The sequence below is a fragment of the Haliaeetus albicilla genome, chromosome 6 (genome assembly GCF_947461875.1).
Source record: "Haliaeetus albicilla chromosome 6, bHalAlb1.1, whole genome shotgun sequence".
NCBI lineage: Eukaryota > Metazoa > Chordata > Aves > Accipitriformes > Accipitridae > Haliaeetus > Haliaeetus albicilla.
This window is the reverse complement of record NC_091488.1, coordinates 41,300,211-41,317,057: the sequence shown is the minus strand read 5'-3', so window position 1 is coordinate 41,317,057 and position 16,847 is coordinate 41,300,211. Positions and strand designations below refer to the sequence as shown.

General features: G+C 43.3%; 1 protein-coding gene across 4 annotated transcripts; it reads right to left on the bottom strand.

The window, feature by feature from the left end:
* Window positions 1-2,511: 2,511 nt before the first annotated feature.
* On the bottom strand, window positions 2,512-16,847 carry QTRT2 (queuine tRNA-ribosyltransferase accessory subunit 2). 4 transcript variants are annotated; one of them, XM_069785782.1, is made up of 8 exons: window positions 16,524-16,847; window positions 15,766-15,821; window positions 13,360-13,436; window positions 10,410-10,619; window positions 9,270-9,469; window positions 6,512-6,663; window positions 4,849-4,966; window positions 2,512-3,863 (listed from the first exon to the last, which is right to left on the bottom strand). In XM_069785782.1, exons 1-8 carry the CDS (start codon window positions 16,718-16,720, stop codon window positions 3,602-3,604), a joined length of 1,272 nt encoding a protein of 423 aa, XP_069641883.1. In that variant the 5' UTR covers window positions 16,721-16,847; the 3' UTR covers window positions 2,512-3,601. The 4 variants fall into 4 exon arrangements, with proteins under 4 accessions (XP_069641883.1, XP_069641885.1, XP_069641886.1 ...); XM_069785784.1 differs by lacking the exons at window positions 15,766-15,821; window positions 16,524-16,847 and adding an exon at window positions 12,144-12,242 and having other exon boundaries at window positions 13,360-13,415; XM_069785785.1 differs by lacking the exons at window positions 13,360-13,436; window positions 16,524-16,847 and having other exon boundaries at window positions 15,766-15,794.

Genomic DNA, 16,847 nt, shown 5'->3' with positions numbered 1-16,847 from the left:
ACTCAGCTTATGAATCAAAAATCAACAGGGTTCAGGAAGAAAAAAAAATAGCTACCCAATGCTTAAAAAAGCACCTCTGAAACATACCTGGAACCGATTTTTCTATGCATAGAAATCCCATGATCTGAAAGCCCTCTGGACCTAAGGGATGTAGAAATAAATTGAACACCCTGCTGGAACACTTCCAGTCTTGGGCAGCTCTTGCAATCCTGTAGAGCCACAGAAGAGCAGACCTAGAAACTGTCAGACAAGGCTTGATGCAACCTGTCATGGACACCATGTCCTAGTAATTTAGAAGATGGATAGGGTGGGTGAATGTGTGTGGGAAGAAATTACATACCTGAAGGAGAAAACACTTTTGTGATAAACTAATCTGATTCCTTTTTTCCTTAACACATTTTAAAGCATACCTTTGAAATTGCTAAAGAGTCTGCAATATTAAAATAGCTCTGAAAGGAGTTAAGCTACTGAGCAGAATACTGATGAAGTGGTCAGAAAGGCACAGGACTTAGCATTTAACGTGTGGTCCTGCCAGTTACTCTCATCAGAAACAGAAGAGCATGAAAGATTTTTCTTTATGAAGGGAGAGGTTACACTAAAAGTTGCTAAGGGAAAGACACTCAAGGGTCTAATGTTTTTGTAACACAGCATCTCCTTTGTATTCTGCTCTGCTCTTTTGTATTCTGCCATTTGGGGCGGTCAAGGATGTTTTTGCAGTCTTCTGCACTAAGTAAAGTTAATTTAGCACAGAAATTGTTCCACTCCTTATTCATTTCAATTTTCACTTCTCCATGAAAAGTGTAGTTTTCTTCACGTAGGTTTCCTCCCCATATTAGGGCAAGAGTTCTGTTTTTGAAAGAAATTAGATCTCTTCTTGGACATAAAATAAAATATTTTCTAAGTTAGCATGAAAAATGGTGCTTAATTTTTACAATGTGAACTAGAAGGACTGACAGATCGAAAACTTGTATAAATACAACACATTAAGGTTGTTTCAGGGTTAGTGCAGCTTGTTACTGTGTTTTTAACATGATGAGTAGATGCAGCTGGTCAAATTTTGCCCAATAGGAAACTGTTCACTTTGTGCAGCTCTGGTACACACATGCACACACACAAGCTAAGCAGAGAACCGTAACAGGAAAAACTGATTGGTATGACTGGAGAATGAACAGGAACACAGCAGTATGGAAAGACCGGAAGGCCAGAAGGAAGAACAGAAGGGTTATTGAGAACGGCATGCTATTGACACTTAGCTTAGCAGGTCACTAAGATCCCAGTACAGCAATGTGCAGCTTCTCAGGACACCCAGGTCAGGAGACAAAGAAAAACAAATAAATCCTAATGCTTCACAGAGGTGGGGAGGGATGGGGAGACTGATCACAGCTAGCTCCCAAAGGATACAAAATGTTACTTCAAAAACGAGCAGTAAGGCTACCAATCCAAGAAGAATGCAGGCAACGGGAGGAGGACACAATAGCTAGCATCCCTTATCCTCTATGTCTTCACAGAGCATCCCCGACAGACCTCTTGGACACAAGCGTTTTGGTGCATGAGTGCTGGGCAGACTCATGCATTTTGGTGATTATGTGGATATAAAAGTGTCAGTGACTGCGAAGTTTTAAAACAGTCACTGTCTCCTCCCATAAGGTTTTGCACTGACACTTGCAACATTGCAGAATGAGACACTGCAGAAACAAGCATTGCAAGGTCTGAACACTACCATTGTATCCTACATTCCTCTTGAAAGAAGCACAAAACATTTTTGTTTCATTAGAATTCCCGGCCCTTTAAGATAGGCAGACCTTCTACCTCATGCTGTATATCCAGGACACCATCTCCAAGTTTCCCAGTACTGCATCAACATTAAAAATCATAAGGTACTTCTTGGAGTGAGAACGTTAGTCCTGTATTTTATATAGTTTCTGTGGCTGAATTATTCCCAGTAATCTCTGTTTAAAGACAACAGTAAAGCAGTCTTTGCACCATTTCTTTAGGATCCTGTGGAACATAAATGTAGTTAGTACAATGCAGTGGATAAGGCTGGAATGGTAGAAAGGACTCTGACATCATTGTGTAGCTGCCCAAGGAGATAGGGATGCACAGGCAATGCTGGCAGGGAAGCTAAAAACTCCTTATACTCATTGGTAAAGTCATTCTGATGTGAGCTATTAAGAACTTAAAACATTAAAGAAGTGGTGAAGAGGAGCAAACTGCAGGTTAATCCTTAATTGCTTTAAGGCCAGCAACTTTAACTGTGGTTTTTTAAGCTTAATTCAGGTAGTAGAGTTCTTACAGGAGAGGGACAGGCAGGTCTCTTAAACACTTCCAAGTCTATTATGGCGTTCTTTTGAAACAAATTATTTGGACCCCTGCTCCATGACAGGATCCTACTCCTAGATGAATCACTATCCTCCATCAGGCTGCTAGGTCAAGTTTCCAGGAGATATCTTCTTAAGCACTGCGCTCAAGCTCTCTGGTACACCACCTCTGTCACAGATTGAGGAGCCAGTGTAACAAATAATAAAATTTTTTTATTGTTGCTTTGTAACATAAAATTAATAAATCCAGGATTCCAAAGTAAGGGGCATTAAAAAAACTGAATAAGAGGAATGTGACATAACTAAGTCATATTTTAAAACAAGGAGCCACAAGAATCTTTTCTAAATGACTTTTCCTGCAATACATCCCTTCCACAGCTGCATCTCACGTTGACATTTGTGTAGCCTGCTATTTGACCAGTGCTAGGATAGCTGGAAAGAATGGTACATTCATTATCATTCACATGCTAGAGCAGGAGTGAAATCTTAGTCCATACAGGTGAAAGAGTACAGTCAAAAAAAACTCTATAGCAGGACATGGATTAAACACTTTCTCTTCTTTCTGGCTCTCATGTCACAGACTGGGACTCCGGAGGCAGGGGTTTTCAAGGCCAGGCTGATGTGAAGAAGCTCCTCCTAGCCCAGAGAACATTCTGCACTGCAGGCAGCCTGAGAGAGAAGTATACATACAGTCCCTTGTGGCAATGAACACAGCAGCACATCCAGTCAGTTCTTTTCAGGGACACAGATGCTGGCAATGGCCACAAGAAACAGCGTGTTAGACTGAGGTGGGATCTCTCATCAAGGAGCTGTGTGATGGGACAACCACACCATTAGGATTTTCGAGAAAAATAATTACCTGTAATATCCGCTGGGTATGGAATGAGAGTCCCAAACAGCTGCTGAGCCTCCAGGCAGTTGGATTAATTTTAAGCATATGCTCTGCTTCTTCTTCAAATTGCAAGTTCAATAATTCTGTCCTTCCACATGGAAAACCAACAGTAAGTAACTGAAAACAAAGCTATCCATACCAGTCTTGTGAGCTGTTCAGGCTCTTCCATACCCCAAGAATGCACCAAGCCAATTAACCAAAACGGACGTTTGAATAAGATCTTCCTTCCCTGCCAGGAAGTGAGATGATCTTCAAATGTCTCCTTCAATTCCCTCCAGGAAGGAAAGCATTTTAGGACTAACAGGTCCAGGTTACCCTGCTGGCAGTCCACCTTACACACTCCCACTGGATAAGGATGTAGCCTGCAACCTGCTCTATCCTCTCTCTGAACTCACTGGTCTGGCTTCACATTTGCTGGGCCTTGAAGCACCTGCCTGAAGACAAGCTTTTTCAGCTGATCCAGTTTATTGTCTCTTAAGGCATCCCGTATGGCACTGAAGAAACTGAAGTAGTGCTGGAAGTTGTGCATCATGAGCAGGACACCAGCCAACAGCTCATTGGTCACGAGGAGGTGATGGACGTAGGCACGAGTATGCCTCTGACAACAGTAACAGGTGCATCCTTCCAGCAAAGGACCAAAATCATCTTGGTATCTAAGGAGGAAGCAATGTTGGATAACATCAAAGGTAAGAAGACCCATCCAAGCAATACAAAGTATCCAGTTACTACATGGCCTTATGCAGGGACCTGAGCCTTGAAGTCCTGAGGGCCTGAATCCAGCTGCTGTAAGATGTGTTGACATCTAAGACCAGCACCACTGGCACAAAGGACTTCAATTATCATGCCAGAACTCACTACAGAGGCAAAAGGCCACACATCTAAGTCAGAGGATGACTTTGACTACATCACAGCTAACAGCAGAGAAAGGCCTTATCTGTGCCTTCCCTGACAGAAAAGCTGCAGTGCAAGACATGCCTAACTAGCTATCACAGAGTCTATGAAGGAGGAAGCTATCAGAAACAAGGATTTACCAATTCCACTATTCACAAAACAGTACTTCCCTCTACTGTGAGATGCACCAAAGTCGAGAGAGGATCGAGCAAAGCAACACAGTTGTCTACTTAGACAGCCTAGCGGTAGCTGTGGAAAAGGAAGGACAGCTGGTAACACTGGCCAAAGTTTTTGTGAAGTATCCAGAAATTGCAGAATTGCTCTGCGACTGCCCAAACTGAGTCAGAAAGCGGAGGCTCTCCATAGTTTAAATAAAATCTAGCATCCCTAGATAACCCAAGTTAGATGTGGAAGAGCAAAATGATCCCCAGGTAACCTTTGTGAACCTACTGTCTTTCAGCTGGAACATAGTTATGACTACAGTATGTCTGCTGGATAAACGATCAGAAAATCCCTGGCTTTAGGTCAGGCAAAAGACAGTGCTTTCAGCCATACACTGTTGTCTGATAACAAGCTAGAACGCTTGTCCAACACTCTCCATTCAATGTCCAGAAGTACTGTCTTCAATACCTTCATGTTTTATGAAGTCTCCCATCCAGCTACTGACCACACGCAATCAAATACAGAGGACAAAAGCATCATATTTAGTGACACAGCTGCAGGCACCTTCCTCACAAACTCACGTACCTCTTGTCCTTCAGAAATATCTCAAATGGTGTCATTTCTGGGTCAGCTTTGGAGATTTCATCCTGGTCTTCTTCAGCACCATTCTTCTCCAGGTCCTGGGCTCCATTTTGTTTTAAAACTGTTTTAAATAAAAAGACAACAGTCTTTTATGAACAGACAGCAAGGGCAGAGGAAGGGTAGCAACCTTACAGTAAGTATTTCTGCTACTCTCTCGCCACATGGGAACTCCTGCCACAAGTTTCCACCTCTTTCCTACAGTAAGCAACTATTTTTCTTTAATTGTCAGAGGTTAGTTAACACAAATACAATTTTAGATGATTAAAACAGCAAGAGACAGGTGAAAACTAATCTACTAAACCTAATGAAGAGTTAGAGCTGAAACAACAGTATAACTTTTTGCTGCTCTACTGAGCTGAATTCTTAATAAAATGTCAAAAATATTTCCAGTCTGAACTGCATGCTGAATAGAATGCAATCATCTGAACAAATTGATTTTATTGAGATTTTGTTAGAGTAGACAGGCAACTCATCTGCATTCAATCATTCTACTTTCCATGCTGTCAGCAGGCTCAAAGACTTAGATGCTTTTTTTTTTTTTTTTTAAAATAAACAATTGGAATCAAAAGAGGCTGGTAGCACTAATGCAGAAGATATAGATTCCATATCTGCCTTTTCAGCAGTCTATCTTAAAAAAATCACCCCATAATTTTGTAGGTTCGCATTTTTAGGTTTGTTCTTAAGCAAGAGATGTATCTGGAAACATCAGTATTACTGTTTGCACAATCCATGTCTACTGAGCGTTAAACAGACACAGAACAAAGAGATTGTCCTTACCCAGAATCTTATGATTTAAGAATAAGGTGAGACAAGGTAAAGAACAACAAACAAAGAGAAGGGTTAAAAAAATTGCAGCAAGCACAAAGAAACAAGACGTTCTGTTCTATTCAGCTGGTGTTGAATTATCCAGGCATGAAAAGCCGCTAGGTTCTACCCAGGAGGAAAAATGCAAAATGTTTTTCTGTATTAAAAACATTTAATAGGCCAAAACAAAACAGCTGCTTGAAACACATTTGATAGATGCTTTAATGGGTGATACACATGCTCCCATCTCACAGCATAATGAGGTAATGAGTTATGAACATCTTTATCTTTTTGTTTTGATATGAACTGATGAATGCAAGTACAGAGAGGAAAGCTGCCCAAAGAAATGGGATCCCTAACTTCTGTCAGCTAGAAAGAAGAAGGGACTTAAAAAACCAAATATATTAAACCAGACACATATTCAGTTAATTCTAGAGATAAGTATCTTAGATCTCCACTTAATAGGTCCAGCCTTCACTGCTAATGGTAACAGAAAATTTATCAATGGTGTCAAACAAAACCACCTCTATTCAGTAAGCGTTTAAGAAATACTGGAGCATATTTTGGCTAATCAGACATTCAGATCCTAGGCTGTGGCAAACTTGAGGCCTCAACAGGTTTCACACCAAAATACCACACCTTCAAAAGCAACACTTAACAGTGGAATCCCTGTTTTTCCAGTGGTTACTGCACTTATTTCAGGAACAAACCCCTCAAATATAGATTCCTCCAAAGCACGAATTATGCTTGCCACAATACTGGCTGATACAGTAAAAATTGTAATGACCATCAAGAAGCCTACCTGCTGCTTCAGGATCTGGATGGCAGTCATAACTGAAAACCAAAGCACAGCCTCGCTCTGTCACTTGGAAGGGAAAGAAGCTCTCAAAAATGTCCACTCCTCTTTCAATGCACTCAAGTACCTCATCTGGTTTGCCTACACCATGGATGATTCTGTAAGAGACACATAAGAAGACAAATCTAGAATATTCTGAGTAGAAGCAAGCAGGTACCTGAAGGAAAAGACAAACCTGCAGCATGTGTAGTTTATCCCTGCAACTGCTAACTAAAGGCAAGTGGGTACAAGAGTCATCACTCAGAATCCTGTGTGCTTCCATTTCCCCACCTCTAACCTATCCAGTACATGGCAGGCTTTTCTTTATCTGCCATTTGGAAGACAGCAATAATCCCTCATTTACTGTGGAAAAACTTCATTCTGTTCATGGTGTTTGAAGTGATTTGGTTTCTTTCACACATACATAAATAGACTTAGATTCAAAATTCACCTAAATCTAAGCTGTAGAACAGGTATTTTCCTTGGTCATGTTTCTGCCCCAGGGAACTACCAGTTTCCAGACACATGGACCCCTTTGCTTGGTAACTGTTTAGGAGACAGTCTAAAAAGACTTGATCAAGAGCAGCAGAGACAGCAGTAGATGGTCAAAGATGCAAGTCCTTCCGGTGACAGACACATCATATAGCACTTGGAGAACTGCCTGGAGGAGAATGGACTAATGAGAAATGTCACTGGAAAGAGAAAAGTTCCTTGCTTTATTCTTCCCTCCTCTTTACACTCTACCTGCTCAAATGATTTACCCAAAAACCTGGGCTATAACATCTCCTGGGACATGGCATTAAGAGCCAGAAAGAGCCCAGCTGGATTGCCATCAATGGTAATAGAGATCCTGCTGTTAGCAAAATTTAGCTGGCAGCTTCCCTGAGGGCGGGTGAGGCAGAAGAGAACAGAGCAGTGCCTGCTCTCCTGCAGGTGCATGGCTGGGCTGACAGCAGTAGAAGCTAATGTAGGGCAATGATCTAAACAGATAATTAGGAAAATACACAGGGGCTGATAAATGAAGTCACAAGGTGCCATTTTTAGTTACTTTTCTAAGTACTCCAATTAAATTGATGAGCACAGAATAAGGACGGGAGAAGTTTACAGCATGAGTGTCTTACGTTTCAGGCTCTCATGGCAGGGAGAAAATGATACTCAATAGTTAGAACAGTAGCTCTGCATATATGATCAAAACCCTTGCTAAAACTTATCTTTGCACAGGTAAGGACAAACATTTGTTCTTGCAAGTTTTCTGATGCTATTGAAAAGGAAAATAAACTTTACCAAGAGACTTCAGCATCTTCAGGTACATGAAAGGACTCTAAAGAGTACATTCATAAGATCATTTCACCATCACACAAAAAGCAGTTGCTTCTTGGGTGAAGCACAGGAAATGTTTGTCTTCTAGAGAATTTCATATTGGGGTAGAACACAGCTGCAAAACAACCTCTCCAGCCAGAAGGGCAAGGGTGATTCAGGAAAGCAGGATTGTCTGAAATTCACTTGAGGTACTTACAGGACCCCCTAGGGCTAACCAGCTTTCTTCCTACAAAGAGGTCAGAAACACTTGTCTTAACCAGACAAGCAAACTATGTGATAGATGAGGCAGATGCACTGGTAGCCACTAAGGTTAGCTGAGCAGATTGGACTCTAATGCTCCCAGGGGATCTTTTAAGTAGCTCAACCAGACAGGATGGCAACAACACAGCAAGCCTTCTAATTGTCAGGAAAATTCAAACCCCAGGCACCACTAAGCATGAACAAGCTGCAACACCAGACACATGCTCTTGCATTTTGTTTCCTTTTGAACTCCATTAGGTCAGAGCAATGCTCAGCTAGCAGAAGGCAGCACAGCTACAGAAAGACAATGGGGCCTGAGTCACTCTCTTCAGGAAATGATGAAAAAAGTACCCATACTACTTCTGTTGCAGCTGCTCTTGTAAGAGCAACCCATGCAAAAGCCAGCAAGCTCAATTTAACACTAAATAACACCCCCACTTCTGAACCACTAGCAAATATTAGCACACATTTTCTGGAAGTCTTTAGTTAGTCATTTGTAAGACTCAAGAATGCTGCCACTCCTGTCCAGTCTCTGGCATGGATCTGATGGGCATAACTAACAACTCTGAATACACAACAATCCCCACACTGTGCTAGTCCAAGCAAAGAATACAACTGGTTTGGGCTAGGCTGTATCACCTCTGGTAGTTCACAGGCTCAGTGCCTCAGGTACTAGGTCAGAGCTGGCTGCCATAAGATCGTGTAAGCACTGTCTGGTTCTGTCAGCACCCTTCTCTACTCTCCTCCAGTTCAGACCAGAGAGAACTGGAAATATGACAGTTTATCTGATAAGAGGTCTCTGTAAAATAGGCTGATAATCATGTTCTTATTCGAGCTGAACTTCAAGTAAACCACGGCCTCAGAGGCCAAATGCAAGCAGCCCAGACATATCCTACCTGTAATTCTTCCAAAAAAAGTAAAGACGACTTGAACTAAAATCTTGGTTATTCTCCAAATGTGGGGAATACTCAAACCCACAACGTGAGCACAGCTTGGTGCCACTTGCAGCTAAAAATTGAAACAAGGGCTGAAGACTGCAGCCTGGCACACACACAGAGCTGTGCAATACAGTGATTATTTCCTACAGTGATATTGCACAGCAGCCTCTAGATGCTCCTCGTAATAGGACAGATGGACTTCCTGGGATGTTGCCCACACAACTTACCTCGGTTTATCCTCTGGCAGCTCTGCTGTGACAGAAGCTATCAGTTTCAACTTGGTCTCCTTGGCCATGGCACATCCCTGGAAGCCATCTAGCAGAAAGCCACCCACAGGTCGCTTGGCAGTCTCCCTGGCTGATCTGAGCCTCTCTTCCAAGATATCTCCACCTTCAATTGCCCCAAACATCACACTTCCTTGTAGATCCTGGCCCAGGAGAAAGCTACAAGTGTTAGAGTGTGCTCTGCCAAAGACACACAAGACATCTCACAGCCCAGACTCCAGATGCCTGCTACTTAAGGCCCACATTCCCAGGAACTTGCCAGAGCCACAGTGTTTCATCCCATGTAAGCCTATTCCCCACATGACACTGTGAAGTCCAAGTGTAAGGCAGAAATAGGATTAGGAGAGACAAGATTCTGCTCCTTACCTTGACACTAACTCATTGAGAATTTTGGTGCCATTCTTCACACCTCCCTATAGAAGGCAATAACCACAGAGCATCACTGTACACAGCTTTTTATAGATGGCCCCTCAGCACTACCCATGTCAGTGCAGAACACAAAGCAGGTGCCATTATCCTGGCTGTTGGACACCAGATCTCACAAGGAATTGCCTTTCAGGGGATACCAACATCAGCTGCTGTCACCCATTTTCCCTTGTAGTACAGACTCAGATAGTATGTCCCCTTTCACCAAAAGGGAGGGAAATTTCAAAGCTGCTAGAAGAAATAAAAAATAGCACTGGCAAATTCCAGCAAGTCCTCCCTCACTTGAAACTGAGGGGACTTCAGAGCAAAAAGATGGGTTTTCTCAATCTGAATGAGAAGATCCTACTTTGCCCATGTATACAGCATGAAGGTAAGTGAAAGAAACGCACCTCAGTCCAGAAGTGGAAAAAAATTTTTAAAAAATAGTTCTTCTCAACTAGTAGAGATAAGTGTTCTTGTGCAGGAGTGAAGAGAATGGCAGAAGGAAAGCCCACTGTGCTACTGCTTATACCTCGTCCAGGACTGTCACCTGGGCATCCTCTGATACATACACGTGACATGATTTCCTACTAAATCACATCCTGGAACTGGCCCAGCATGCAGCACAGACCAAAAAGCAGCTGTGGTGCTACTGCCCCGATACTTTGGGGACCTTACCGGTGATTTTTCTAGCAGCTGTAGGCATACATCCAGGAAGGAAAGCGACCTATCCACAGACTTCTTGGCCCTTTTTCTACCACCTTCCCCAGAAACGGTGTCTCCATCAGAGATGCACTGGAACCAGTCTGGCTGGATGGCCCGTTGTATGTCCATGAACTTGGAAGCTGTCATTTCCATGCGCCCTGAGTTTCCCCACAGGGACACTGTCTGTCAAGGAAGAACAGGGATGAACGTTAGTTGCAAAGGTTAACGGATCTTAAGGGTCAGAGAGAAGGAATTGGTCTAGTGAAACGCCAGGTACTGGAATGATACTTCATAGGTAAGTTCTCCAGGAGCATGGCTCAGATAATCGGCTGCACTTAGCACAATGAGTGAAAAAAGATAAATGTCTGAATTGGGATTTCTTGGATGAGTTTGATGGTTTTACCAAAGAGTAACACAGTGACTTCTCCACATGTTTGGAAGTCTCCGAGATAGAGCAGCTGGCCTATCATCACACAAATTAGTGGCAGAATGGGAAAAAAAATTAGAAGAAGAGAAAATTTAATTCCCATCAAACTGATGTTGTCATCTCATGAAAAGCAGCAAAGGCTGCAATGGGAAATACAGCTCACTAGTTTTCTGTACACAATGCAAAACCAAGAAACTCTCCTCATCAGAGCAGTGAATTCATACCACCCATGTGAATATATGTGTATATATAAATCACACAGACACACGGGGAAGAATATATAAGGTTGTTAGGCAATTTAATCTTAGAATCTAGTATTATTTTAGGTCCCAAATCCAGCCACTTAAGAAGGGATTGAAATGCCAAGAGCAAAAGAAATACACAGCTTTCAAACCGAGACAACGTAAGAAATGGCAGGTACTCATCAGGATTTCACACACGGTCATCTCGGTCTCTTTACACGCTTTCCATTCTGTGTGTGCATGTGGGCCCCCATCTTCCATTGTTACCCTCAAAAGATTTTAAAGCAAGACAAAAGCACCTGCACAAAAAGGTTATGTTACCCGAACACCTCTGAGCTAGCAGATGCCACCATTCAATTCACTGAACATTCAGATTCACAGAATGTTACTGCAGCCACTGCCACTATGCACGCTACCATGTTTCATCTTATTCTGCAGAATCTGTAACTAACCTATCTGTGAGTGCAGCTTGGCAGCTGCTTTTGCTGTATTATTGTTAGACTTGTGTCACTGCTGCTCCAAAATTTTAAAGGGGTATTCAAGTAGGTTAAGTATTGGGCTCCAGCCCTTTAAAAGTTAGTTCTTTTCATCTTTAATGCCATTAGTGCTTTTTTAAATAAGGGACGGTTTTCAGCTATCAGAAATAGCTTATAGCTTGAACTGTTATGAGGAGTTCTGGGGGCTTGAGGGTTTAAACACATTCTCCTAGCCTATGGCAGACAGACAGATTAAGCAGTGCAGTTTTCATGCATACTAATTCACAGATTGAATTTGATCAGCTGATGCAAAAAATATGAGCAGAACAATTTTTTTTTTTGTCTGGTCTCCACAAAAAACAAAAGGATTGCATGAATACACCACACATCTGTTGTTTGTCCATCCATCTTTCCCGATCACTTTTGGCCTCATCAGCCAATTTCACTAAACTTGAGTAACAAAGAAACAGACAGAAGTCTCCAAAGTAACAACATTTTTGCAAATTTCCAATTTAAAAAAAAAATAAAGCAAATCCAGAGGAGGGAGATCCCAAATTAGTACCTGCAGAATAACTGGAATGCAGCAGCTATACGTTGTTCTGCAGCAGCATGTTGGCCAGTTAGTACCTGCTGCCTCTTATGTGAGAGCATCAAGGAACAGCTGGTGAAGGCAGATGGAGGAAAGTCAGAACTGTTTGAGCCAAAGGGCACAGAATGTAATCAAGTCTAGTTATCTTCATTCTGCTCTCTAGAGGAAAAAAGCTGCTTTAATAAATAAAATAGCTCAGAGAACTGAGCTTTACTCCATGATTATTTAAATCCAGCCTGTGCCAGGCTTTCTGGCATAGAATCCAGAGTTTCCTGTCCCATTGCTTTCAAAAAGCTTTCATAAGTATTTGTCAGCACAGATCCAGCTGCAGAAGGCCTTGCAACAAGATGACAAAAATCTTCATCAGCTTAAAAAAAACCAAACCTGCAATACCCAAGTTTAGATCACTGCTATAACCTCATAGCTGCACAACGGTGAGACAAGCTTCAGGCAATTCCTTCCCTGCAGAGAGATGGGACTCAGCCTGGTTCCCAGCAGCAAAGAATACACACCGATAACTGGATGGCTGTAGTTATCCCATGTCATTCAGTGACCTTTCACCAAACATGATCGTCCCCAAACAGGCCTTGGGACTGACCATATCTCAGCAGGTGCCAGGAGTGGCCCCTCCAGGCCAAAGCTGTGGCAGGCAGCAGGCAGTGTTTGGATTGCACGGGGCACATGCGTGCCTGTGGGATGGAACGGGCAAACATCTGCAACACTACACACTCCTGGATTGCTGAGCCACCTTCCTGCAGAATTACTAAGTCCTAACCCTACAGTCCCTTTGTGGGCCTGTAGCAGACTGTAAACACACACATAGGGGTTCAGGTTTATTGCTTATCAGTGGCATCACCAGAAGCTTGTACAGAATATAAGCTAAAACACATGTATTTTCTTTTACTACCATATTAACTGCAACAGCATGGGAGTCCAGAGCTCTCCTTTTTATCTGAATTGCCACTTAACTGTTCAGGGAATGCATTGCCAAGTAAGAAAGTGTCCAGCTTTATTTAGTTGGAGGTATGAGCATGTAAATGACATTCCTCTTTGTGCAAAGATTTATTTTTCGATAAAGCATAACAAATCTGGTGGCTGTCTAAGCACACCCACACAGATGAGGGGAGGACTGGCAGCTTTCTTTTGGGAACTTCAGGTAGACCCTTTCAAGTCTTTACAGCTACTGTACCTTGTTAGTGTTGTAGCCAGATGGACAGGGAGTGACCGGGTCGTGAAGGGAGCAATACAGCACTGCGTCTGGCATACCTGAGAATGCAGCAACAGACACAGAACAGAGTTTCATGAACCAAAACAAAGCTAACGCAAAGATGTGGTTTGTAAATTTGCAAGAGGGAACAGGGTATTCTCCCACACACAAGTACATCCATTCTGACACAGAAAATATTGTTAATTTGATCTCTCAGCACCAAAGGCAGCAGACTATTTCCCCAGCTTTACTAGCTGCAGGGAGGAGAGTGCAGCATTAGGACAAGCCATCAAACAATACCCTTTGGTTCTGCAGCCTACATAGCTCCTTTGAGATTTATTTATGTTTCTTCTTGATTAATACTCCTGCTACTAAAGTCTGCCAGATCCAACAGCTGACTCACTTGACCACTCCACTGATACATGGGAGACATCTGACATTTAACACAATCTGAACTGAGCAACAGCCTCGAGCCTAGAACTTTTAAGGAAGGACAACAAATAGTGAGAGAACAGATCAGCTACACAAATGAGAAATTGATCATCCCTGCCAGACTGGAGGTTTCATATGTCAGAAAGCTAGACAGTATGTCTCAATGACATACAGTTTTCTCTTCACAGATAGTCACTGGAATTGGTGAAGCCTCCAAGAAGTTTCAGATAAAGAGATTTTCAATTGTTCTTGAAGGAGTAAGTTGTCCCAAAGCAGTTGAAGCTTACTGAAATTTGGGTGCAAACTTCCTTTGGAAATCCGAGCCATAACTTTGCTTTTGTAATGAAATGCATGTCCAAACTTTCGATGTGTTTTGTTTGTTTTTTAAAAAAAAAAAAAAAGCTTGGTCTCCATATACAGGACAAAAATGCTTAAATATTTTAAAAAACTATAGTAATTTACATTATTTTATACATTCATAACGTACGTGGAACTGGCACACATACAACATTCATAAAAATACCTCAGCTTTGATACAAGCATTAGCAACTCAGAAGGTCTTTTTCCTACAAAGTCTGCTAGATTCCATATACAAAAAACAGTCTGTCAATTATAGAAATTAAAGACATGCCATCACTTCGACAGGATTTACCCTATACCCAGTGTAGCCTGAAATACGCAGACAAATGAAGCATCCCAGAGAAGCTTGTTGACTTGACTGATCATCCTCCAGCTCTCTGAGGAACATCCCCACATATAAATAGAGGCTATGATACAGATATTCACACAAGATGCTAACTCTGCATTCACTGTGCGTTCAGGTTCCTTCGCCATGCGAGCCTGACAACAGTGATCTTGGCTGCATAATGCACGCAGTCAGGCCTTTACTGATCTGTTACAACAACCAGAGGAAAAACCCAGGACAGTCACAAACGCAGGAACTGTTGTTTTACTCATTCTTACCACCAAGGTGTTAAGATAAAGATTTCATTCAGGAACTGCTCCAAGAATGGAGTACAGGGACTGATGAAGAGCACAAAGGCTTGGTGCAATAGCTGAGGGCTATGACAAGGTTGACTGTTTTTTTGCATTTGACTATCCATAAGTAAAATTGAGTTTATTCCTAAAACTGACTCTTTAACATGGAAAAATGGAAGAAGAATGCCGGGAGCAAGTACAGTCCAACTGCTAAACTGACAGGAACAAAGAACAGTGGGAAAATGAGCTTCTCCACCTGCTTCTTTAGTTCCTCAAAACTCCTGCAAACCCAACATGGGCCCTTCCCCTAACATCTCAAACCCAACATGGGCCCTTCCCCTAACAACTTCTCAGAACAGGAAGAACTCGGAGGCAGAAGTGTCCACCAGCTGAGACTGATTTGATGTGGGGTGCTTTGCCTGTTGAGTCTTCACGCTGGATGAAGACTTCCTGTTGGAAATCTTTAGATGAAACCAACTATTTTATGAGAATCAAAAAAGCCAGCTTGAGCAGATACATTTCCTGAGAGTATCTATTGGAAAAGCTGTATGGGGAAGGCCATTTTCATGAGAATTTCTAATTCTCCTCATCAAAATAAGTCAGAAATCGCATCTGGCAAGATTCATTTGCAGCAGTGACTGGGGGCTACAGTAAAACCTCTCTCAGTTCTAGTCTCAATTTTTGGGCTAAGCCCATCCCAGTCAGTGCTGAAGCCCCCAAGGAAAAGACTGGGTGAAGAAAAGGAGAAATAAAGCAATACATATTTTTGTAGCCTGTTTGAAAGATTTCTGGCCACACTAGTGACAACATACTATTTCAAGTCTTCCTTAGGACCACTCTGAGTGAGAAAATGCCTAAACGTGGAAAGCCTATGCCTACATCTTTCTGCCTGCTGTACTGCCTAAAAACACACCAGTGGGATCCACCTGTGTCATCTCTCCAGACATACAATCAAACGCACATACACACACACTTTACCTATAAATTTTGCAGCTCCTTCTTTGTATTCTTCCAGGACCTCATGAAGTTCTGCCCTGCAACCAGATACAGAAACACATTAACTAAACAAACAACTGTCAAGAAATATCAGTGGTTTCATAACAAAGGCTTCTGTTTCCATACTTAAGCATTGTCCGAACTTGGATTGGTTTAGGCACTGACAGTTGCCATCCAGCTACCAGACAGCAAAGCAGGGACAGACGGAACCAAACGCCAGAGACACAGAGCTCAAGGATCACAGCTTACAAACCGGGGCACTCGTAATTCTGTGGCAAAAAGGCAGAGCTTTTACCCACACTGACCACTGACTTGCTGGAGAGCATGAAGTCACACTGTGACTTTCTGGGCAGCATTACTAACATGCATCACTCAACAACTAGACAAGCGAGGGAGGGGAGAGCTTCTAACAAGCTTTACAATGTTAATCTTCCCCTTCGGTTGCCTCTTACCTAACTAGTTTTGAGAGTCGGCTGTTTCTAAAGCTGGTTACTCTGCTGGGAAGATGACTGCGAAGCCGCTAAGAGGGGTTTGGCCAAAAGACGCTCAAAAATCACGCAGCCCTGTAGCTCCCTTACCTTTTACCTGCTTCCTACTAAGTCACTGCACCTCCCTTCGCCTCGGGGCAATCGACTTGGACATTTTGCCTTGCGCCCGGGGAAGCGAGAAGCCCGCCTGCCCCCCGGCAGCGTTGCGGGGGGCCCGCAGACACACACCCACACCCCCTCCCCGGTACTCACAGCGCGGACAGGCTGAGCTGGGCCACGGCGGGGACGCCGCCGACCGCCTGCAGGGTGTCGCGGGTGAGGTGCGGCGCCGAGCCGGTCCGCGTGTAGAGCAGGCAGCCCGGCAGCGCCAGGGCGGCGGCCCCGCTCCTGCCCAGGCCCGCCAGCGTCCCCAGCCGCCCGCCGCCCGCCCCGCACAGCTTCACCTTCATCGTCGGCCCCGTTCAACCGGCGCGGGCCTCACCGCTTTCCCCTGCCCGCCCCGATCGCCTCACGCGGCGTCATCAGCCGCGCGCCGGCGGCGCACAGACACCGCCCTTCCGCCTCCCGCCCAGGGAG